Consider the following 25,779-nt stretch of genomic DNA (forward strand, 5'->3'; position numbering starts at 1 on the left):
TCTAGCTGCCCATGCTCTTCACACACACACACACACACACACACACACACACACACACACACACACACACACACACACACACACACACAGTCTCTTTTTTTGTTCCCCATCTCCTCGGTGCCTCCTTCGCTTCTCACCACGTTGTGCTGTGACAACACCTCTGCTGTAATTTTGACATGAGGTTTTCAGCTAGACAGTTTTACATCACACCTCGATTTTCCCAAGGTCAACACCATCAACCTGCATTCAGCGCTGAATAAATTAACTTTTGTGTTCAATCATCTTGACAGATCTCTCTGCTCAGCTCTCCTGTCCTCATCCAGTATGTCATTCTTTCAGGGGTTTGGGACGTGTGGCTCTGTTTGAGGGCATGTGGCACCACCAGGGTCCTTGGCATGCTTTCTGTCTTGCTCCTTGCCCTTGTGATGTAGGCTATGTGATGTCGAGCCAGGCTTCCTGGCCGCTGTCCCGGCCAGCCTCATGCCCTATTAACCCGCCATGGTGGCCACTTCTCTGGCCTCGATCCCTTCTTCCGCCCAGTGATTATGTTGAGATCACAATCTTCTCCTCCTCTCTCTTCCTCTTCTCTCCTCTCTTGCTTTCCCTAGACTCCTCCTCTATGTACCCAGGGACAAATCCATATAGTCTGGCTTCTGCTGCTCGCTCTTTCTTTCTTTCTTTCTTTCTTTCTTTCTTTCTTTCTTTCTTTCTTTCTTTCTTTCTTTCTTTCTTTCTTTCCTTTTCTTTCTTTCTTTCTTTCTTTCTTTCTTTCTTTCTTTCTTTCTTTCTTTCTTTCTTTCTTTCTTTCTTTCCCTGTGTGAATAGCTTTATATGAATATCCATTGTCAATTTGGAGAGGCTTGAATGCTAATGAGGTCCAAATGCGTGGCATAAATGAGGACACTGAATAGTGCTATTGTTTATCACTGGCTTGTTTAATTGGTTACAGTCAAAAAATACAAGAGGGAACACCTTATCTACAATATATACACTGGATATTACACACTCCCTCATGGTGTATTTGAGCATGTGTGTGTGTGTGTGTGTGTGTGTGTGTGTGTGTGTGTGTGTGTGTGTGTGTGTGTGTGTGTGTGTGTTTGTGCGCGTGCATATGCATGTGCATGGCTCACTATCTATTTCTGTCCTCTGTGCATCCGCACATTCTCAAACAGACCGTGGAAGAGCGCCAGCAACACAGATTTTTTAGGGAGCCCTTGTAAATAAGACTCTAAGAGCCATGTTTGTTGATAATTCCGCTTGTTTCCTGAGATGGGGATGGTGCTTTATGGCAGCCAAATCAAGCAACACCCAATTAAGGAAAAATAACTTCATCTCTTTAATGAAGCCACAAGCAGACTGTGCAAAAGTGTCAGAACCAGTGATTTATTTGCATACAGTCTACAGTCTGGTTTTAGGGAGGAAAAGACCACACACACACGAACACAAACACACACTCAAACACAAACACACACACTCAAACACACACACAAACACACACACACAAACACACATTTGTCATACTCTCCTTGTGAGGACCTTCTATTGACATAATTATCAATGCAGCTAATTAATGCTATGTCTATACTTAAATCTATTAACCTCAATAAGCAAAGGGGAAACCTTTCGGATCATTAATAATTATTTTAATTTTTTTAAATTGGGGACGAAGCTTATCAGGTCTAACAAAATGCCCTCACAATGTCAAGCATGAAAACCCTTACTCAGGTAAGTATGGGATCATTCAGAGAATACTTTTCTGTCACACTCTCTCTCTCTCACACACACACGCGCGCACACGCGCACACACACACACACACACACACACACACACACACACACACACACACACACACACACACACACACACACACACACACACACACACGCGCGCACACGCGCACACACACACACACACACACACACACACACACACACACACACACACACACACACACACACACACACACACACACACACACAGGAGTAGTACTGATAGGTTCCATATACTTAAATGCAGATGTCAAATCCAAATGACAAATTTTTTTTACACTTTCACACAGCAGGTGACAAATCCCTTTCCACTTCCTGTGTGAAAGGTCAGATGTAGCTCGCAGCATAGCTTTTCACACAGCAGGTAAAAGGTCCCTTGGGCTGCTCATAGTGACCATAATGCTAAACATTAAGCATAGTTATATAGTTATATTAAAAATAACCTTTAGATTTTTTCAAAACAGACTTCCCTGTACCTAGCTGCACGTTCCAGCTCCTCCTCAAGGATCACTGGAAGTTCCAAACCAACTGTGAGATATAATCTCTCCAGCAGGTGCTTGGTCTGCTCTTGTGTCTCTGTGTGCCAAAATATAACCGTGTTGCTTGAAATGTGTAGACTCAGCTCTCAGGACCTGCACCTGACTTAACATTGCTACTTAGTCACTTCACTCATTTAGCTTTGTGTACTTTTCATGCTTCATCACTGAAGATGATTTCATTACTATTCATTAAAGACATCTGATATTCTCACTGTGTTTGCTAACTACACAGAAAATACTCTCTAGTAGACTGGTTTCTTTAATTGTAGTATTTTAATGGTGAAGGATTTCAGTGTGTGCTTGTCCCAGGCAGGCTTGCAGTGTTTTCTCATACTTTAATCCTCTCTGCAGCTGTTTTGTTGTTGACTCTCGCTTTGCGTTTCTGTCTATCTATCGACGAAAATGAAGGTGGAATGAACAATCGTCGTGTCCCATGTGGAAAAACCAATAACAGTGGCAGCAGCTGTTGCCCTTGAAATTAAGCTAGCAGTCTGTGCTGGTGGTTCTGCCTCAAATGTGTATATTTTTCACTGGAAATTTTCACCCCATAAACAGAAGTCTGGCTTGTGTTCACTTTTATTAGTTGGATTGATATTATTTATTCCTTTCTACAAAATATTTTTACTTGTATGAATAATCACTCACAATACGTTGAAAGAGCGGTTTTGTAAAACAGGAGACGAACCAATCGACGTATTGATTTAGATTTATTTGCTCTGGTATTTTCCGCTCACTTGTATTAACGAATCTGCTGGAAGCCCCGCCCTCTTCTCCCAATCTCACATTAGTAATCAGGCAGTTGATTTTTCCACTTGACCAGCTCCGTCCCTCGCTTTCATCCTAGCTGCCGGACGATAACTATCCCATGGTAGTCAAGGTGTGTGACAACCAGGACAGGTTCCAAAAGACCTGAAGCACAAGGAGCACCGAAATTAAATCCCCAATGCTTAGGGGTTTATATACGAGATATGAGACAAACATGATAACCAGTAAGTATTATTTTTACTGCAGAATCACCTACAAATCTTCATCTTCCTAGTTTTAGTGAGCTTCCACTGGAGCCTCAGATTCCACTTCTTGGATGAAAGGAGTGGAACCTGATGTGGTGGAACCTCAGGGTTTGGCAGGTCGGGACTTGGGCTGTTTTTTTCTGCTCATGATGGTTGTAAGGAGTGGTTATTGGATTTACGGTAGACTTCCTGTCCTCTTAAACCAGCCTGGCTTTTCTCTTCTGATCTTTCTCATCAAAAATGCATTTCAGCCCTCAGCCCTGCAGATCACTGGGTGTTCTTCACACCTTTCTGTATAAAATAGACTGTTGAGCATGAGATCAGCAGATTCAGAAATAAAATAAAATCCTTATATTCTGGTTGATATCAACCAGCATCAATACATGTCATTGACATACAAATGAATATGAAGGTTCATTTTGTATATTAAAAAAGTGTGTGTTTGTGTGTTTACACCTGTGTGTATGCCTTTGTATGTGTCTTTTGTATTTGTGGCACCCAGAAAGACGCGCATGCACACGCACGCACGCGCACACAGATCTAACCATGTGGTTTGTGTTGTTTCAGAGAAAAGGTGTTGAGCCCTTTGAGATTAGGGATTCAAAGCTCAGCTGGAGAGCTGTTAAGCATGAAGAGACCCTTACCTGCTTGTACTGTACCATTCATTTCTCCTCTGGGATCTAAACACACACACACTTTTACATTCTCTCTTTTCTCTGCTAGCCTAAACCTAAGGTCCAAAATCCAGAGCAATTTACATCTTATACAACTGAGCATTTGAGGGTTAAGGGCCTTGTTTAGGATCCCAACAGTGGCAGATTGGTGGAGCTGGGAATTGACCTCAGAACCTTCCGGTTGGTAGCCAAACACCTTAATCAGAAGGCTACCATTTCCCTGCATGTCCCTGTGCCATTCTGTAGTATAAATAGTGTGAGTGGTGTGTTTCACTCTGAAAATTACAACAAGAAGAAGAAGAAGATGCACTTATTCAACCCCCCAAAAAAAACAAGTATGGAATGTTGGATACTTCATTCATTCAACACACAGCCTGGCTTATATGGCAGAAGAGGGATGCGGCTAGCGATGAACGAGGATAACATTTCGAGAAAACTGACTGGTTACACATCCATTCGAGTTGATAGTAACATTCTAAAATCCAGCTACTACTGTAGATGAGTTGTACCATTCATTTGGTACAATTCAACATGGTACACAGCTATAGTTGTCAAGGCTTTCGTTATCATTTGCTGCTCGCTTAATGGCTGAAGATTGAGGAAAAAAAGTGTTCATTGTCTCACCTTAATCCCTAAATCAAGCAGAGAAGCTGAGCTTCTGATCCATGAGGCTTGTTTGCGTAATGGCAGCTTGTCACTTTAAGCCCATCATGTCACTGCTACTAATACAATAGGGACATTTTTACAAAATCTTTGAGAATTCCAAAATATACGAGGTACAGACCACCTCAAGCCCAAAACCGTAAATCTGAGTGTCAGCTATAATCCTGACATCTCCACTGAGTTAGCTTTGTGTAGCTTCAGTATTGATCTTGGTACTGCTTCCAAAGGAGGAAGTGTAGCATGTTATACTTGAAGTATACAAGCTTAAATGTGTGAAAAAGGTAAAGGATTGTGTTCAAATCAAAGCAGTGATTCAGACAGGCTTTAGGGGTCAGCAAAATATGGAAAAGATGCAATTCTGTTATACTTCCAGAGATGTTTCTCCCTCATAACTATCAACCTATAAAGAAGTAAATGATGTGGAAAAGGAAGGAAGTAAAGGGGCTATACAGTATGAAGGAAAGATGTAAATGAAGTAAGAGAATGAAGTGAAGGAAGGAAGTAAAGAAAGATGTAAAGGAAGTGTCAGAAGGAATTGAGAGGAAGGAAGTAAATGAAGTGATTGAAGGATATAACAAAAGTAAAGGAAGGAAGGAATGAAGGAAGACAGAAATGGAGAAAGGAAGGAACTGTATGAAGTAAAGAAGTGATGGATAGAATTAAATAAAGTGAAAGAAGGATGTAAAGGTTGTATAGGAACGAAGGAAGGAAAGAAGGAATGAAGTAAATGAAGGGAAGGAAGGAAACAGAGGTTGTGAATGAATAAATATAGTATATGTAGTAAGAAGTAAAGAAAGGAAAGAAAGAATAAAAGATGAAAGGAAATAAAGAAGGTCTAGAAGGAATTAAGAGGAGGGAAATAAATAAATTGAGGGATGGCTGGAAGGAAGTAAATGAAGTGAAACTGGGAAATAAAGGAAGTGACAGACTAAGTAAAGAAACTGAAAAAAATATGTAAAGGAAATAATAGAAGAAAAGAAATAAAAGAAGGAAGGAAATAACATACATAGAGACATAGATCACACCAACTTCTGCTGTAGATCTCAATAGTGATCTGAATATTCGGAGCATCCAGTAATGTTATTTTTACTTCAGAGTTAAACTCTTCAGCACAATGATGTAAGAAATACAATAAAGTATTAAAAAAAATCAATCAATTGGAAAACTCTAAAGAATCACTTTATATGTACATCATCCTCATCCGAGCTCCGGGGATTGTTACAGGATCTGATACACAACAATATCCAATCTACTGATTTTGGTTGTGAAAAGCAGCCATGGGAAAGCAGTGTGTGTGTGTGTGTGTGTGTGTGTGTGTGTGTTCGCGTGTTTGTGTGTGTGTGTGTGTGTGTGTGTGTGTGCGCGCGTGTTTGTGTGTGTGTGCATTCAATTCAATTCAATTCAATTCAAGTTTATTTGTATAGCGCTTTTTACAATAGACATTGTCTCAAAGCAGCTTTACAGAACATAAACATAGAGCAGTAGGTAAACATAATTAATGATAAAGGAAATAACGAATAATAAAAGTAAAACAATTGACAGAATAAAAAATTCTAGATTATTATATATATAGTTCACAGTGTGTATGTATTTATTCCCCTATGAGCAAGTCTGAGGTGACTCAGGCAGCAGTGGCAAGGAAAAACTCCCTTAAATTGGTAAAGGAAGAAACCTTGAGAGGAACCGGACTCAAGGGGGAACCCATCCTCATATGGGTGACACTGGGGGTGTGATTGTAATATACAGTCAGTTAAATGTTGTATTGGTGTAAGGTTCAAGGACTTCTGATCTCCTGAGTACCACAGAGTCTAACTGGAGATGTCTCAGGATTCTTAGTCGGTGTGCATGTGGTTGTTTGTGTAATCTATGCTGTTTCACTACATGCATGCGCGCACACACACACACACACACACACACACACACACACACACACACACACACACACACAACTGCTTATTAGCATGTCCCTTATGACTAAGCACTAGTTTTTCTGAAATGTTCTGAAAAACTGCCAATGAGCTACGCATGGCACATCTCGTCTACACAAACATCAAAGCACAATGACTGGGGACCAACACATGCCCTATTACACACACACACACACACTCGTGCAAGAGGTTGCACATACTCAATCTGTATACAGCCACATGCCGAGATAACAGCTTGAATGGGTCAGAATACACATACACTATTCATAGCTCACCTTGCTCCCACCCTCTCTTATACACACACATTTTGTCTCCTTCCCTTCTCCTTTTCTGTCAAGTGCTCATCAGGAGCGATTAGCCAGGCCTGAGGATGGAGGCCAGGATATCTGCCGTGCTCAGGGGATTTGGAATGAGAAGGAAAGAAATGACGGATTTTAGGTCTTTTAAGCTCTCTGGCAGCGAGACATAGAGAAAATGAGAACGATGTGTGTGAGGAGAAGTGGATATGTAAAGAGGTGGGAGAATGTAGTATATGTGTACATTTGAGAGAGAGAGAGAGAGAGAGAGAGAGAGAGAGAGAGAGAGAGAGAGAGAGAGAGTAGTGTCAGTCAAGTAGATTAAAGGGTTTAGTGCTCCTCTGCAGCGTTCCCATACACACAAGTAAAATGACTTAATGTCTCTCTCTCTCTCTCTCTCTCTCTCTCTCTCTCTCTCTCTCTCTCTCTCTCTCTCTCTCTCATCTGACTACAGTGGACATCACCGCACGTTTTTGGCCTCTTAGGAAGTCAGTTGTTTTCTGCTCCATGAAATCCATACACACTTGTTCTCCACAGGAACTGCTGACTGTGAGCCGTCTGGGAGGGGAGATTAAAAAAAAAAAAAAAAAAACAGGGCCAGTGATTGACAGGTCTGGCCAGGAATTTATGTGAGCGCCATGGTTACCCCCTTAAAAATGTTCTCTTGTGCACAAGGTCATAATTTAACTTTCTTGTTGTTCACTTTGCCTTGATAGAATTGCTTGTAATTTATTGTATAGTTTTAATTAAATGGATTGAGAGGAGCTTAAGTGCCAGAGGTTTTTAAGACAAGCTGTTTTTTTTTCTTTTTTTTTCTTCAGGAAGCACAAGGTTATCTACTTCTCAAGCATGGGCACTGCACAGCCTGGACATAAAGAGTGTCCATAAAATGGAATAGGCTCTAAACTCCAGATGTATGTTAGTGAAATTAGAAAATGGTATAGAAATGTCAGTCAGTGAGCTGAGCACACACATATACAAACACCAACACATGTGCACACACAAACCAGATGTGGGGTACAAAATGTGACTTGACATGGCCACAAAATGTGCTTGTGGTGCATTCAACTTTACTATTCTGTAGCTCATAAACTCACATAACATTTGCCTGGGACGTGTACTAACTGCGCTCTGAGTGTTAAGTTAAAATAACTTGATAACTAAAAAAAACCTATATTGTCATTGAGTTCAGGCCTCCACAAGGTTGCCAGAGGTTGTGTAAGGAAAGTTAAGAAAACCCAGGAAGTGACAAAACAGCTTTTTTTTTTATGATGGAATCTACAGTATGAGCAATATGATGTAACAGTAGAGAGTTCTAGTTGTCAGTTTCAGCTTCTCAGTGTCACAGCGTGGGTTGAAAGTGCACATCTTATACTCAAGTGGCATGTCAAGTGTATGGTCAAAAGTATGTGGACACATGACCACACACCCACATGTGATTCTTCCCTAGACTGTTGCCAAGCACTGAATAGTTTTTCAGACCTGCAGATCACTCAGTGAGTGTGAATATTCTGTCCTCCCATTGGTCAGAATATACATGTTTATGTTCATCCATCGCTCATCATCATCAGCAGCTCTGTGAGCTTACCATGGCTATCTTTTTTTAGCTGTAAACATTATAATTTATCAGTTTGAGCAGTATTCAACGTTTCATCGGGACAAAGTTGTTTCACCTGTTTCTGTTTTAGAGAAACGCTACGTTACATCATTTTAAAATGTTGAGACGTGCTTTGTTTTTGCTATGACATGCTCATACACAGAAATCTGATTCACCATAAGATATATCAGACACTTTAATTCCATCAGCTAAGAAAACACTGTCCCTGACAGAATTCCCCTTGTGCATTGCTATAATGACTTTTTCACTGGGTCAGATCGCTTACTCCGGAGTTGGTTTACAGTCAGACCATTTGTCCGCGATCCAAGAGCAATTGCTGTGTCTAAAAAACACACCAAATACTCCAAATCAGGGAGGTCTTAAAAACGCCCTAAGAATCACCTTCACTGCAACTAACGGGCCGAATCCTGTTCTAGTCTGAAGAGTCAGTCCGGCTCCGTTAAAGATAAAGAGAAACTGGTAAAAATGGTCATCAATAAACGTGTGGCTAAACAGGAAATGCAGGTTCATTAAGGAAGAAATAAATGTGTTCATAATAAATCTAAAGTAAACATTAATATAGCTGACATGCCATTAAATCCCCTATTGGTTTTACTCTGATCAAAAGGCTGCAGTGTACAGAAGCTTCTTCATGAAAAAGTGGGTAATTAAACTGTACTCCATTTTGCTTGTGCTCTGCAGCATGTGTAATGGTTGAAAACATTACAATGCCAAAAAAAATGCCTGTTTACCTTGTTGAATTTCTGTTAGATTTAAGGAAATCGAAGCACTCCCACCATATGTGCTATGACCAGGGTTGCCAGATATTGGTGACAGAGTTTTTTCACTTCTTCTTTCAGAGCATAAATTTTATATTATTATTATTATTATTATTATTATTATTATTATTATTATTATTATTATTATTATTATTATTATTATTAGAAAAAAAAGATGTATTTATGGTTCCCAGCAACATGCATGGTGCTTATTTACGCCTGGTTTAGGAGACATGACGTGCGAAACTGTCCGCCGAAGTATCACACATCAAATGGAATGTATTAACAGCCACACTTCCTGTTTCTCCACCCCCTTTTTCCCCACACAGTATGTGGCCTAATTGCAGCTAAAAGTGGGTGTAAACAGCTAAGTGCATCAAGCCCAGTGAGATTTCGAGAAGCAGGTGGTGCTAAGACTCCTTAGCGAAAGTGGGCAGTAGTTATTTTTTATGTCCGATGGATGTATAAGATTAAATACATTCTCAGTGTAATTAACATGCCGATAATAGACATATAGCTTGTCGTGTCAGTCAGAAATGTTGCAACGTTGAGCTCTGGTCCTAATCTAGTGCACATGTTGTAATATTCAGATTTTCTTAATTACCATAATTAACTGGAAAAGGTATACTAAATGAGAGCTGGAGCTGAACTCTTCAGGCTGGCAGGTTTCCAAGAGCAGGAATGGTGCATGGTGATTTATTACTCTTTTCCTGCCCCAAATAGCAGTTAACCCACAGACTCCAGGATAGTTTTCCTTTAGAACCAATTCATACAGTGCTTGAAGTGACCAAGTCGATTATTCCCTCATCTTTTAACCCCTATGCTGAGGTTTCTTCAAGCTTTTTTTTTTTTTTTGCGCTAATCCCTATTCATCACGGGCCGGTTGCGGTACACGTTCTCCCTGTGCGAATGCTTAATGTCATGTGACTGTGACAGCTGTGTTAACGCTTCTCTCCGAGTCCCAAAGGAAATGCAGAGTGCTTCTGCTGTAACGAGTTTTAACGCATCCTTCAGCACATGCACCCACAATGCAACACTGCATGTTTGCACACAGAAGCCTCATGGGATACTAAGAGGCTAAGAGAAAGGGAGGGCAGGGAGAAAGCGAGAAATGAAGATGCAGGCGGTGGAAAGAATGAAGAGTGATAGGAAGCGAAAGAGACACAGAAATGGAGTCAGACAGCAACAAAGACATCCAGTGTGAGAGAGAAAATGAGGGAAAGTCAGTTATAGGCACAACGCACAGTCTGTCTGGATCTGCTGGCCCACTTTTTCTTTCCCAAGTCTGGAGAGAAGTGTTGCATTTTTCAATTCTTTTTCTCACATGTCCTTTCTTTCTGTGCACTTCTGTGCTTGCTGTGCTGGTGCTAGTCTCCTGGCTGGACCCCTGATATGCTCCTGTGATCACTACAAAGTCAGATAAGTGAAAAAAAAAACACAGAGAGGAGAGGTAGATGGGATTCGTTTGCCCCTGAGCTGTGATTCGGATGAACTAGCAAGACCTAGCAGCGAGCCCTGTTCTTCATGCTGATGGAGGATTGCAGGTTCTTGCTCCACTGGGCCATGGCACAGAGCAAGGACTCAGAGCAAAGGACTGCATGCAGGGTAAACCTAACCAAACAAGACAGCATTTAGTTTTTTTTTCCGATCTAGTTTAGATCAGAGAATAGAAAAGAATCATTTCAGCTCCCATTCTGACACTTCAAATGATCTCGAGGTTACATTAGTAGTAAGGATGTTTAGAGGAAGTGCTCTCTTTCTGCCTCTTGAGCTCTGCACTTACAGCTCGCTCAGCAGGAGCAGCTAGCAGCATGCTTAGTACTCGCTGTCCTCTCTGCAAGCGTCTGTGACTTAACAGCAGCCAGAGAGAGCAGAAGATCTTATTAAAGAGAGAGAGAGAGAGTACTGAAACCTACGAATTACAGAAACTCCATTATTTTAGCTCTTTTCCTTACTGATTATCTGAACATGCAGTGAAGAGCTGAACTGTTTTCAGCATTGTTCACAAGATGGAGAGATGGAAGTTGTTGGGAAATAATGTTGCCAATATTGGCAACACACACACCACACACACACCACACACACACACACACCACACACACCACACACACACAAAGACACACACACATACCACAAATCCTCAGATCAGTAGCTCTTGGTGAAGACAAGCTGATTTCACATCTGTTTATTATTCATTGTTCTCTAGACGAAAAGTGAGCAAGTTTTCCTCTGGTGAAGGATGCATGGTGTGGCGTAACCTTGCCTTTGCTACTCGTTCCAAATCCCACCACCTTCCACGCTACACATCATCAGGATACTAGCCAGACTAATGCACAAAGAGTCAGTCTGGAAGCACTGATGAAATAGAGCAAAATAAATTCCAGCTCAAAGAGGTTATATACAGTAAACTCACGGCGAACCACATCTGAGAGGAAATAAAGGCTTGTAGGAAAATAAATGGTGCTGAGGTAGTTTTGTAGCGTGTACTGTTTCAGAAAATGTGCTAGAACAGTCGTTCTCTTTCTCAGGAGGCTCATATCCTCGTTTGGTTTACATTTTCTGTACTGCTTTTTCTATACATGGTCGCAAGGAACCTGGAGTCTAATCCCGATGACTTAGTGTACAAGGCTGGGGACACTCTAGATGGGGTGCCAGTCCATCACACACACACACATACAGACATACTGTACACACACTGTCAGGAGTTCTTGGGACAATATGTACTAATAATATGTTTCCAGGCACCAAGACATGCAACTGGTCAAGCAGACTGCGGCTTCAGTATCATCTGTCGAGTTAAGTGTATTTGTATTACAAGAAAATGTTTCCTGGACAAGGCCACTCAAATGAAGTGGCATAGAATAAAAGTAAAATATCTCCTTAATGTTTGATATGTCTAAGGCAGGAGAAAGCACACAAGAGGTGGACTCGAGTACCTTTCTTTGTTGAAGCAGGACTGGGGAAAGGAGCATGTTGATCTTTTCAAATGTCAACCCGCACTGGTAGTAGAGTTTTTTTTTTTTTTTTAAAGGAGGTCCTGCATTATTAGCTGCCTGGCAGAGCAGCATTGACACCAGTCCACACACACACACGCACACACACACACACATCAGTCCATTCATGTGTGTGTTAGATTTCTGTGCATTTTGACCCCCCACATGGAGTCCCCACAGCGCCGGACGCCTCGAAGCGTCCAGCATACGGTGTGATGAGTGAGCTTTGGGTAAACATGACACCCACACACACAACCTGTGAAGACACAGTAGTTTAGTTGTCGCATCTGAACACACAAAAGCTCTCTGTAGCATGGCAATAAGCAGAATGGTGCTGAAGCCAAGCATTTTTGTCGCCTGTTCGTGCGTGAATAGCAGCAAATGTGCCGACCTGAATGGACTGCACAAATTGGCTGAGTGCACTTAGAAAATAGGAGAGCAAAATGCAATTAAAATGCCATGGAGACGTGATTAACCATAGAACAGCTGGATCTCTCTCTCTCTCTCCTCACACACACACACACACACACACACACACACACACACACACACACACACACACACACACACATACATAATCATACACACACATACACACACACATACATACATGCACACATGCATTTAAGTCAAATCAACAGTAAGGAGATGTTTTTTGTTTGTTATTACTGTCGTTATAGTGTAATTGAGTTGAAGCTTCACCTCATTAGGGACGTAGTGCTTTTATTTTAAATACGGTGCAGAAGTGCTCCAGGCAATTTTCCGCTCACTAATACAGTTAGTGGATTTAAGGAGAAAGAAGGATGACAAATTTCCTCTGGCTTCTGTATGGTCACTGTCTGTACAGTAATGTCTCCCGTGTCTGACAGCGTTCCAGTCTAATCTCCCACATCCACTAAAACCCAGGTGTGCAATTAACACAGCACAGACGTGGGTTTCGCATACACCAGCAAGGAGATGTGCTTCATCTGTGAAATGCAAAGCTTATAAATGTTTCATAATGCTGCCTCTGAGAGATATTACATAATTACATAAATATGAAATGAGCACTTGTCGATTAGCACCTTATCGATTTGCTGGGATGGTACACTGAACCCCTCTGTCACTGAATCTCTCTCTCTCTCTCTCTCTCTCTCTCTCTCTCTCTCTCTCTCTCTCTCTCTCTCTCTCTCTCTCTCTCTCTCTCTCTGAGTGTGAGATAAAAGCCATCAGAGACTGAACTAATCCTTCACTTCTTCACCAGCAATATACAGCTTCCCTTAATTTGATGCTGAAATAAAGGTCATAATAATCGTGTGTGTATGTGTGCATATGTGTTCATTATGTGCGTAATGTTTCTGCTGGTTTTTGTATCTGCCCTTCTTTTTGTCCCTTGGCTGTCTGCTCCTCCTCGCTGGGGGGATGTGCTGTGTGTTCTTTTTTCCTCTCTCTTCTTCCTTCTCTTCTCCCTGACTGTGGAGGAAAAGCTTAAGAAAGGCAGGAAAGATAAGAGGATGCAAAGAAAGGAAGCAGACAATCGCATTAAGCCACAGCCACCCAGGCCAAGGGGTCTGGATTTAAATGAATCAAAAGCTTTCGGATGTGTTCTTGCCACTCGATTCCGACACTCGAACTCTGCAAGTGTGTCATCAGCTCTCGAAAATCTGTTGATGCACTTTTCCTAGTTCTGAATTTTTCCCCAACTGACGTAAGGCATCAGCTCATTATCAGTGAACTCCAGAGTGTTAGTGCAGTGAAAAATGTGAGACTGTACAGTGTGGAAGTCCTCAGAGAGCCGAGAGAGACCGGAAAGTAAGACTTGGCTAATAATAAGCGCTACCTGGAAGTAGGCTTGTCCTTTTTGTTTCTTTTTGTTGTAGGTTCATTTTTCATTAGGGTCAATCTTTAACCAGTGTGTCACCACATGAATAAACCATGGCTACATTTCTGTGGACAGACACAGCAATCAGATGCAATGACAATTCAGTGTGAAACTCAATAATGGCTTAGTGATTAAGAAAGAAAAGTCTCTCTCTCTCTCTCTCTCTCTCTCTCTCTCTCTCTCTCTCTCTCTCTCTCTCTCTCTCTCTCTCGGCTTGATGGTAATGCAATGCCCTCTAGTGACGGGCGCTGGAACTACACTCCGGCTTTGCAATACACAACGTTTTTTTTTATTGTTGATTTTGGAAGTGAGACTGACTGAAGACAAAATGTTTCTCACTGAGCGATCCACACAAAATAAGTGACTAATGTACTCTAATTATTTTGATAAAGAGAGAATGATCTGGCGTCAACCATCAGCACGGTCTCTTCACGTCTTCTCAGAAGGGAGCGGAAAGTAAATAAAGCTTATGACAAAATGGACTCGGCTGAATAATTATGAAGACTTGTGTAAAGTTCAGGCCTGTCTCTGTGGCGCACACGTGTGTGTGTGTGTGTGTGTGTGTGTGTGTGTGTGTGTGTGTGTGTGTGTGTGTGTGTGTGTGTGTGGTTTTTATTCTGTTTATATATAAAGCAGGTTTTAAGGCAAGTCTCTAGTGCTCACTTCCCTCAACCAGGAGTTGTTGTTTATACCAAACACATTTCTCAGCTGCCACATATCATATAAAGCATCCACTGTCAAGACAGCTGTCCCAAGTGAAAGGAAGGCAGAGAGACAGAGGGGAAGAATAGACTCTTGATCGGAATTCCCGCTAGAGATATGTAAAATGTGATGAACAAGGAAAAGAGAGGTGGAAAAAGGCAGGAAAAAAAGGTTGTTCCTCTGGGCATGTCAGATTAGAGCTCTCACATTCGATTCAGCATCACTCTCATCCTATCCTCTTCACTTTCTCTCTCTCTTTCTCTCTCTCTGCATTGAATGTGTTTTTGTCAGCTCACAGCTCTAAACAGAATATCGACAGAAGATCCATTGTACTTGCATCAGCCCCTGCAGTACAACCACCTAATAAGAACAAGTCAATTTTAATAAATTTCATTGCCGTCCAAATAATAATAATAATAATAATAATAATAATAATAATAATAATAATCCACTCAGTTATACATAAATACAATTTCTACCCAGGAATAAATCCAGCAATAGATAGCTACAAAGTATGGTTTAATCTGATATAATCTGACAACGATGCATTTCTCCATTCAAATAGCCTCAGGAATAAGGATGGTGCTCGGTACAGTGGAGGGAAGGTTAGTTAAAATTCCAAGTATAACACACGAGAGAGATCATTAAGTATTAATGATTCTTTGCTCATAGTTTTTAAAAAAAAACCCAGAAAAATCCAGAAATCCATATTAAATAGATTAATGATTTATGACACAAAGTAAGCACCTGGATTTCTCAGCATATTGAGGCAAAATTGCATCGCTGTTGTCCTTCTAGTCATCAATAACCACGCTCATGTTTTTGCAAGAATCTATAACCTCAATGTTCTCCGTTATTTTCTTAAAATCAATATTTTCAACATTTATTCATTGCTTTTTTACTGGTCAGGGTCATGCTGGATTTGGAAACAGTCCCAGTATCACTGGAAACGGTGACAGCAGTGGACAGCAGTCCATCACAGTGGCTCATCCACACTCAGTCACACGTAGAGGAGATTTTGCTGAGCCAGTCCACCTACCTGAACTTTATTTTTATTTTGACAGTAAAGAGAGAAGCCAGAGAAGCAGGAGGAAGCCATCATGTATACTGAGCTGTGATGCAGCAATGTAAGGCTTGAGGCAAAGAATAAAACCAGACAGGAGCAGTGCTGTTAATGAGAAATAATCAAAAGACCTTTCACACTGCAGAAGAAGAAATCCACGCCACTAAGCCACATTACCTAACAGCCCTTGCACATTACCTAGTCACATGTCTCATTCATGCCCACCTAAATTAAAAAGCAGCCTTCGTTCATGTTTTAGTTTGGTTCCTGTCCTGTCTCCACCGTCTGTAATGTCTCTCTCCTGCTTCCTGATTTGTGCCTCGATGAGTCTGTGTATTTATACCTTTGCAATTCTTTGCAATTTTTATACACTTGGTTTTAGTCTTTGCCTGACCTCTGCCTGTGGTGTGATCTTGAACTGTTTCTTGTTAAAGTTTGATAAATTGATCTCTATCCATGACACGATCCGGTCTGAGCGTAAAAACATCATGCACACGAAAGACATCAGGCAAAAAAAAGAAAAAAGTAGACTCAACACATAGATTATTCTTTTAAATGGATACTATAGTGACATTTCTTCCACATATTTTGGACAATTGGACAAACAAAAAGAAACATAGTCTTGTATGAGGTGCTTTCTTTGTATTTTTAACAGCTTTTTCAAACCAGAGCACCGAGAACCTGATGCAGCTTCTCTTTAAACTGATGCACATCAAATATCACATAAAAAATATTTCGAGCCATTTACCGTATCAGTTTTGTTTGCAAAAGAGCCTCTAGAGGTAATTTCACAGTCGGTCTTCCTTTGCAGTCCTTCCATAGCCTTTATGCCTCTCCAGGCAGATCTAAAGCTGCTGACTGGAAGCTTCTATCCTACAAAAGTTTTCCACTTTCGTCTGCTGTCCTAATTCCAAGTCTCACCTTTTTATTGGCCTTTACTTTGTCAAAAGCTGTCGAGTGATAAAGAGCCAGTTTTTTTTTCCTTCAATGTCACCTTCAACAGTCTGGAATTACGCGGCATGTTAGGATGTATTTTACCATTAGTCCAGGAGAGATAACAGGTTTTTTATAGATATTAATGTAAATGCTGATGAAGGATTTTAATGTATTCACTTGCAGAATGAAGGAGAGACAGAGAATAATTTCATTCTGCAGTAGTATTGTGTAACTTCACAATTACCCATAAGTGTCATTACATTACATTTATTTTTATTTGAAATAACTTTGTCTTGAAAGATTGACGTGATTTGGTGCTTCAGTGTCATAAAGTACATATGTAGCATCAATTAAGTGTTTAGTGTAGCGATGAGAGATATGAGAGATGTTGGCGGATGGGAGAAAATAAACCTCTGCTTATTCTCCTTACTATAAACACTTGGTATTGAATGAATATTATTTCGTCAACATGAAGAAGCAAAAATAAATATGCTAACATGCTAATTCTGCAACTATGTGCTTATAACAACACATTAAAAGCCTACTACTCTTTAGTTAAAGGCTCTTCAAGGTCTGACAAAAATTGGGTTTAGCACCCTGACTCTTCCTTATCAATCCATGCATCAGTTATGGCAAAAGGAAAACACTATCTGATCATTAAGACCTGAACCAGGCGTTAAGAAAGTTCTGGATTTATGCAGTCATCCATATCACAAATGCAGTGTTTGATTTCAGAGCAGTTCACATACTGGGAGTGATTCAGAGACTTGTAGAGGAAATTAATTAAAGTGATTAAACTTCCCGATAATGAAACGTGCTGCTTTCAGTGAATGGAATTGATTGAATTCTAATGTAATTGACTCGATGACCCCGTTGTGCATTAGCCATATACCCCTTGGGGTAGTTATTATAGAGTTCTAAAGTCTGCATCTATTTAAATAAACGAAATTTTGCTTCACATACAGTATGAAAGAATTTCTCCACCCCCCCAATAGGAGAACTTTGTTCATTACTAATTTAATAAGATAAGAGATCTTACCTTTGATAAATAGATAGATGTGTGCATGTGTGTGAAAATTGGCCATAATTGAGACTTTTTTTCTTGACCCATTTTTTAAAATAATTTCTATAGCTGTTAAGAAACAATACATTAAAGTGGATTATATATTTACTCACTTGTTGCTTTGTTTGTTTGTTTATTTATTTATTCAGTTTGGTTACTTATCTGGATAGTTATTTAGATGGATTGATGGATAGAAGGACGGATGGGTAAATAGGTGCATGGATAGTTGGGTGGTTTGATGTGATGGATGGGTGGTTGGGTGGAGAATGGATTAGATGGATGGGTGGTTGCGTGGGGTAGACAGATGGATTGGATAGATGACGGAAACAAAATAAATTCATTAAAAATGGAAAAGGCAGAGAAGTGTAAGTGTTTCAGTATTTCGGTTTAGTCCGTCTTCAATGCAAGTTCTCCTTCTGCTTCTGCTTGCACTGAGATATAAAACTGAAAGTTCTCCTTCTGCTTGCACTGAAAGTTCAGCCTGTGACTGTGGAAAATGTATCCAACAGGAAGCTGGTTTATGATAAAAACCATGGAGACTGAATACGGAGCCTCAGGGCAGATGTTGACTGATGGGGTAGTTGGCGATTTATGTTCTTCTGAAGTGACAGAGTTCTAGCAGTACCTGTAGTACCTATAGGGAAGAGACAGACATGATGATGATCAGGCTTGAGTATCTCAGAACTTGGATTACAAACATTTCAAATATATTTGCTCTTTTGATGAATCCAAATGCAAATCAAAACCTGTTGAATGAATTCTAAAGTCATGCTAGTAATTACAATATTAACAATTAATAAATAATTAAATAAATACATAATATTTTTTTTCTATCTATATTAATTTCAAGTGGGATTGGTTTAGTATCCCACTCAAAGATTTTTAATATACGAGGCATCATGTTATACTTTTTCCTGTTCTTTGATTTAATACAGGTAGAAGGAGTACACTCAAATCTCAAATTGCTTTAATGGTATATATATATATATATATATATATATATATATATATATATATATATATATATATATATATATATATATATCTGCTTTTCCTAATAAAAATTAGAAGGAAAATAATAAAAAAAAAATAATAATTACTGCCTGTGTTCTGTAAAAAAGGCACACAAGGTTATTTTGTTGTTTTATTTTTACCTTGTATGTCTGCGTCTTGTCTGGCATCATTTCCGCACTATAAACCCCAGTTGTGCAGTAATACTGCAGCGCTTGTTTATTTACCCATATATACACTACGGGCAGTGTAATAAGCTGCTCTTCATGGTGAGCATCACCTCATTTAACTGAAAATAAACAGAGATGATTTGGCTTCATGATGCGTTCTCCTCTTTTTCTTTGCCCCAGAAACTTTATTTGAATCACCGTCATGTTTATCTAAAAAAACCTTTCTGTGATAGAAGAGACAGCAGTGGCTTTAAAAATACTCAGCATGTGCTGTAATTGGTTGGGATTTAACTTAGCATTTTCAAATAAATCTTCATTCGATGCGTGAATTGTTTTGCTGTGCCATCATTGTGTGTCTTATTAAATATAAAAAAATGAATTGACGGTGATTCTGAAGACGTCTCGGACATGTTTATTTAAAGTACAAAGTGACGTCCCGGAGACAATTTATTGAGTGATTGAGGACAGTATTGCAAAGATCATTGGGAAGGAAACTGGTCTCATCACAAACAGCAGCTTTGTGGCATTATTAGCACCGCGTCGAACACGTCAGGCTGTTAAGCATCGAGCGGGTCTGTCACTTGCTATTTGTATGGGAAACACACATCACTTGGTTTCAGTGTTTTTATTATATACATGAATCTGCCTTAAATATTCAAAACATAGTTTGCGTTTATTCATAGATAATAGTCAGGTATAATGAGACACTTAGCTCTGTGAGCTCTGTGTGAAGTAAGGATACCGAAGAATACAATGATTTGTTCTCTAAATAACAGAAGATGCATCACACATCAAATAACACCACTTCCATAACTATAAGTCTAATAAATAATAGGATAGAATAATGCAAAAACAAACATGGACAATGTGTGATTTTCATTTGCATTGTCACCAGCACCTAGTCAAGGTCCTTATATGTCTGCGATGGATGTCAAACTGACCAGTTCTGTGACAACTCTGTTTTTAATCTCTGCAGGGAGTCTGGTGAACCTGACATGTCGAGCGTTCTTTGGCTACAGTGGCGATGTGAGCCCACTCATCTACTGGATGAAGGGTGAGAAGTTCATTGAGGACCTGGACGAGAGCCGGATCCGTGAGAGTGAAATCAAGTGAGAAAACTTTTCGATTCAAAGTGAACCGTTGTCTTTAAAATTATAGGCTGTAGCACAACTCTGGCATGTGTCCTTGAAGCAGTCTTTAGGTAAGATAAACTATGCATTAATCTCTGCCTTTTATGAGGTATTGGAGGGTAAGTGGAACCAAAAAAGGGACCAAAAACAGTTAAATGTGATCACATGGCTCTGATGGTTGTTTTTATCAATATAACAAGAGATATATGGAATAGAAAATATAACTCAAGTTACTTATAGCTTATATTTTGTGTCCTTCAGAAAATCATGTGAGCTGCTCATTTTCAGATCTATATCAATGTATTATTCTGTGCATTATTCATCACTCAAGTGCAGCATGTAATCCTGATTAGGGTTGGTAAGAAAAAGTCAGGGTAAAAAGCAGGGGTGGTTCTAGGATTTCATCTTTAGGGCGGTTTAGCCCTCAGTGAGAATTTAAAACAAGATGTATTATTATATGACGTAAACCAAAAGTTATGGTATTATTTAAAATGGCAAAAGTGGACACCAAAATTTTATGCATGATGTAATGATGCCAGTCTTGAATCAAATCAGTCCATGTACTGTATGTGTGCATTCTCTACAAACAGTGTGTCCAATGAATACAGTCATTAATAAACAAATATTCACAAGACAAAGACCAAATCAATAAATGTTATTTTTATTTAGTATTGAATGGATTGTTTGCATTAATATTTCTTTTGTGCTACAACTCTGGTAATAAGAATAGTAACATTTCACGAATTTGGTTGCCGTCTTTGCGTCTTTCCGCCGATTAACGTTATAGATAAACGCCTCCAGATCTGACTGCGCGTGCACGCTGCGCGTACCTGTGCTTCTCCGTTCAAATAAAGCAGACAGCTGATGACGCACTTTTGAAAGACTACAACGCACGCGCGTAAAAGCAAAGTAAAAAAAATCTCTCTTGGATCAAACTTAAATAATTTTTTTCCCATCGACGTCCTGCATTTATCGAAATTTTTATTGTTTATTTATGAAAGTAAAAATTATACTTTTTGTTTTAGGGTGGCTGAGATCACACACAGGGGGCTGAAGCCACCCTAAAAAAGGTCTAGAACCACCCCTGGTAAAAAGTCTTCTGTACAGAGTCTGAGCTCTAACTCTTCTAGCGCTTTCCTTTCATATTTCACAGTGTTTTGCACCCAGCTCACCTCAGTTCACACAATCAAGTCATTCAGTACACTCCAGCTCACATACTTTACTCGTCAAGTGCACAACATCTCATACGTCCTTTATTCATCCAGTACATTCCAACTCACCCAATCAAGTCATACGGTACAGCCCAGCTCACACAACTGAGTTATCTAGTTTACCACAGCTCACAAACACTAGTCAAACATTATACTCCAGCTCACACTATCAAGGCATTCGGCAAACATTTGTGTTAAACTACACAAATATATACATAAATACAACTCCATAAGACTTCCATGAGCATAGGCATAAGTATGTGGTACATGGACATTAAGTCTATTATAGGTGAGATCAGAAACAGTCCAGTAAACAGAAAAACAGTCTTATCTGAAGATGAACGTGTAGATTGACGAGAAGGATGACAATGTTCCAACTTTTCTCCCACTTTTGGATGCTAAGGCCCATGACGTAGAATCCAAGTATATCCCTCGAGAGAGTTTCTTCAGTAAGCAGCATATTTGTCCATAACCATCCAACATGGTCACAGCTGAGCAGAAGCTACACCATAAAATAACCTCTTTGAGCAGGAAACAATAAAGTTTCTCAAAACAGGGTTAAGATGACCATTACAACAGACCGTGAGGCAGCTTCAAACACGATCCATTTTTCTCTGCAACGTCCTGTATTATCCTCTACAGGACATGTTCCTATGTGCCCCCTAGTGGCCAGGAGGAACTGATACCAAAACTATGTTAAACTCTGTGACAGGCAGTGACTGTTACACTATAGTCATCTGGTAAACCCCAGCTCACATACTCTAGTCATTTGATAAACTCCAGCTCACATACTCTAATCATATGGTAAACCTCAGCTCACCTACTCTAGTCATCTGCTAATACTCCTCTTACATTTTCCAGAAAGATTGTGAAAGCTACTGGACCGCTAGGGTGCCAATACTTTTGGAGGTGAGCGGACATGAGCATGTGACATGATCCGAATACCCATGAGGTAGTTCCCCTCATTGTGCTGAGTGTTTTGATATGTACAACATGTCCATGTTGTGCAAATTTTTTATTTTCACGTGACCTCATGTGACGTCACGTGAGGTCACGTGACGTGACCATAATACCCGTGGGGCAGTTCCCCTCATTGTGCTGAGTGTTTTGATATGTCACATGTCAATGTTGTGCAAATTTTTGATTTCGCTTGTTTTGGGGGCGGGGCTACACGTGACGTCACGTGACGTGACCATAATACCCATGGGGCAGTTCCCCTCATTGTGCTGAGTGTTTTGATATGTCACATGTCCATGTTGTGCAAATTTTTGATTTCGCTTGTTTTGGGGGCGTGGCTACACGTGACGTCACATGGTGTCAAGTGACGTCACCAGAATATCCGGTGGGGTGCCAATACTTTTGGCAAAAAGTGGCTACTGAGGGTTTGGACATTTCATGTCAATACTGCAGTCATTATGGGATTCTACTTAGAGGACTTTTCGGAATTCCCTATTCAAGTCTATGGGATGTTCGACCGTCGACTACGGGAAAACCGATAATTCTGTCGGAACTCCGGAATAAAAACTTTGTCCGGAGTAAGGTCCTAAAGAACCTGTCCCAGTTCGGTTGCCGAGTTATAAACCTCAAAAGTTCATAATGGAAGTCTATGGGGAAAAAAGCCCACTTTGAGCTTCCGAACCGGGAATGCCGGTATTCTGATCGCTTAGAAAAATAGAAGCAACAAACTTCAGACCAGGGTCTACGACATATCCGAATTTGGTGCATCTGGCTCGAAAGCCCTAGGCCGCATTTTTTTAAATAAATTTTTGTATAATAATAATAATAATAATAATAATAATAATAATAATAATAATAATAATAATAAGCTTATAATGGAAATCAGAATGTTGGCTTCTACAAAGCCAACATAATTAATAATAAAAAAGATTAACTTAAAATTTAAAATACAATATATCTATCCCTATCCCTATTAAGCAAGCCGGAGGTGATGGCGGCAAGGAAAAACTCCCTGAGATGATAAGAGAAAGAAACCTTGAGAGGAACCATACTCAAACAGAAGAGAACCTCATCCTCATTTGGGTGACAGTCTACAGTAATTAGTGTAAATGTAATTAATGTAATTTCTACAACAGTTTATAATAATGCATCCGAGAGCTCCTGAGGAACTAATGGGTCATCGTAAATTCTGAGTTCAGCACAGATCTGATTGCTGATAAAGACCAGACCATACAGCTGACTGACACAACATTGGTTCAAAAGAAGGCATGACAGTCTCCAGGCGGCTTCATTCACAACAATCCCATGAGACACTGGCTGACAAAGTAGATCAATGACAGGGTGACAACTGGGTGACTAGACTCTAGCCAGCCGTAGAACATCAGGTTGACAGTTTGGTCAAATTAGCAGGAAGACCTAAAATATTTCATAAAGAGAAACCAACACGCCGAAATGAGTTTCCTCCGCAGGGTGGCTGGGCGCTCCCTTAGAGATACTGTGAGGAGCTCGGTCAAGCGGGAGGAGCTCAGAGTAGAGCCGCTGCTCCTCCACCTCGAGAGGAGTCAGCTGAGGTGGTTTGGGCATCTGTTTCGGATGCCTCCTGGACGCCTCCCCGGGGAGGTGTTCCACGCATGTCCAACCGGGAGGGAAGACCTAGGACATGCTGGAGGGACTATGTCTCTCAGCTGGCCTGGGAACGCCTCGGTATTCCCCCGGAAGAGCTGGAGGAAGTGTCTGGGGAGAGGAAAGTCTGGGCATTCCTGCTTAGTCTGCTTCCCCCGTGACCCGGCCCCAGATAAGCGGAAGAAAATGGATGGATGGATGGATGGATGGATGGATGGAGAAACCAACACTTAAAGGCAAATAAGAAGCAGTGATGTTAGTATTTTGGGAAATACATCTGTCTACAGTAAGTCTGTTGAGTTTTCCAAGGAGTTTGAAAGCTTTCCCAAAAGCTCAACTTAAGGACTTTGGTGTAACCCTACATTAATTTGATCCCCATGTATCTAATCTCTAAATCTGCTAATTGCATTTTTGTGAAACATCCCCAATAAGAATTAAAATAAAATCCTAAAATTCATGCCAAAAACTACTGCATGCTCGCATAATTTCTAGTTTGGAATGTTGTAATATGCTGCTTGTTCAGGATGCAGCAGTACATCTTCAGGTCTGCTGCAGGTTTCAAGAAACCAAGCGCATATTACCACAATTTTATTCAGGTTGCACTGGTGACCTACCAAGTCCTGCACTGACTATAAATCTTGCTAATGACATTTAAAACATTAGCTCTGTGTCTATGTTGTTGGTCTCCTGAAATTGTGTAGTCCATCACAAGCACTTTGGTCAGCTGAGGCTGGCCTACCGTTAGTCCAAAGGATCAGTCACAGTTCAGGAGTCAAAGATTTTTTTTTCTCTGCATAAGTGTTGAAGAGATTAAATCGGCAACACCACCTAAGTGCCTTTAAATCCAGATTAAAGATGGTAGTTTCATTTGGCCCATACTTATTCTCAGTGTGCTTTGAGACCTATAGATCTGTGCTTTGTTATGAAATGGGGACTTCAATTGTTTAAATTTTCTCTTTGGCTCAGTTCACTTCCACAAAGCATACTTATGCAAGTCACATGTGAGTACGCTGTCCTCTCAATGGTCAGAGTGCTTCTGTTTATGTTCCAGGTTTCTGCCCATAGCTGTCTTCCATCAAGATGGATCATCAGCAGCTCTGCAACCTTATTGTGTCTTTCTTTTTAGCTGTAGTCATTATAATTTATCAGTTTGAGCGGGAATCGAGGATTCATTAGGACACCATTGTTTAAATTCACTTGTTTTGGTGTCGTAGATAAGCTGTTATAAATGATTTTAAAATAAAGAGGCGTGCTTTGTTTTAGAATTGCCAAAATTCAATTGAATTATGAACTAGCCACATTTACTAACTGCTAACTGAATAAAAATTAACTAGACACATTAACCTGCAGTTCATGCCGTGTGGCATTAGGCAACAAAACATGCTATGTAACTTGCTATGTACTGCAGTTCCTGTCATCAATTGCTATACAGAATGATTCATTGGGTAGATTGCTTTGTCACCACAAAGTGTACTGAGCTTGTATTCAAGTATTTCAAGTATTTGAACTAGCTGTACCCCCAGCTCACAGTCTTTAGTCTTGAGTCATATGTTAAACCCCATCTCACACAATTCACCACAGCTTGAAAACACTAGTAAAATATTACACCCCAGATCACACATTCAAGGCATTTGGTAAACCCCAGCTCACATACTCTAATCTGGTAAACCCCAGCTCACACACTCTAGTCATCTGGTAAACCCCAGCTCACACACTCTAGTTATCTAGTAAACCCCAGCTCACACACTCCAGTCATCTGGTAAACCCCAGCTCACACACTCTAGTTATCTAGTAAACCCCAGC

The 25,779-nt window shown here is 40.3% G+C and overlaps 1 protein-coding gene across 4 annotated transcripts in view; it reads left to right on the forward strand.

Moving 5' to 3' along the window:
• Positions 1-25,779, forward strand: part of il1rapl1b (interleukin 1 receptor accessory protein-like 1b) — a 313,957-nt gene that overhangs the window by 241,908 nt on the left and 46,270 nt on the right. For all 4 annotated transcript variants that reach the window (XM_027168684.2, XM_027168686.2, XM_027168685.2 and 1 more), the window contains exon 7: positions 20,032-20,164. In XM_027168684.2, coding sequence (XP_027024485.1) covers positions 20,032-20,164 — 133 coding nt within the window. The remainder of the gene's footprint in view (positions 1-20,031; positions 20,165-25,779) is intronic.

This window comes from Tachysurus fulvidraco, chromosome 1 (assembly GCF_022655615.1).
Source record: "Tachysurus fulvidraco isolate hzauxx_2018 chromosome 1, HZAU_PFXX_2.0, whole genome shotgun sequence".
NCBI lineage: Eukaryota > Metazoa > Chordata > Actinopteri > Siluriformes > Bagridae > Tachysurus > Tachysurus fulvidraco.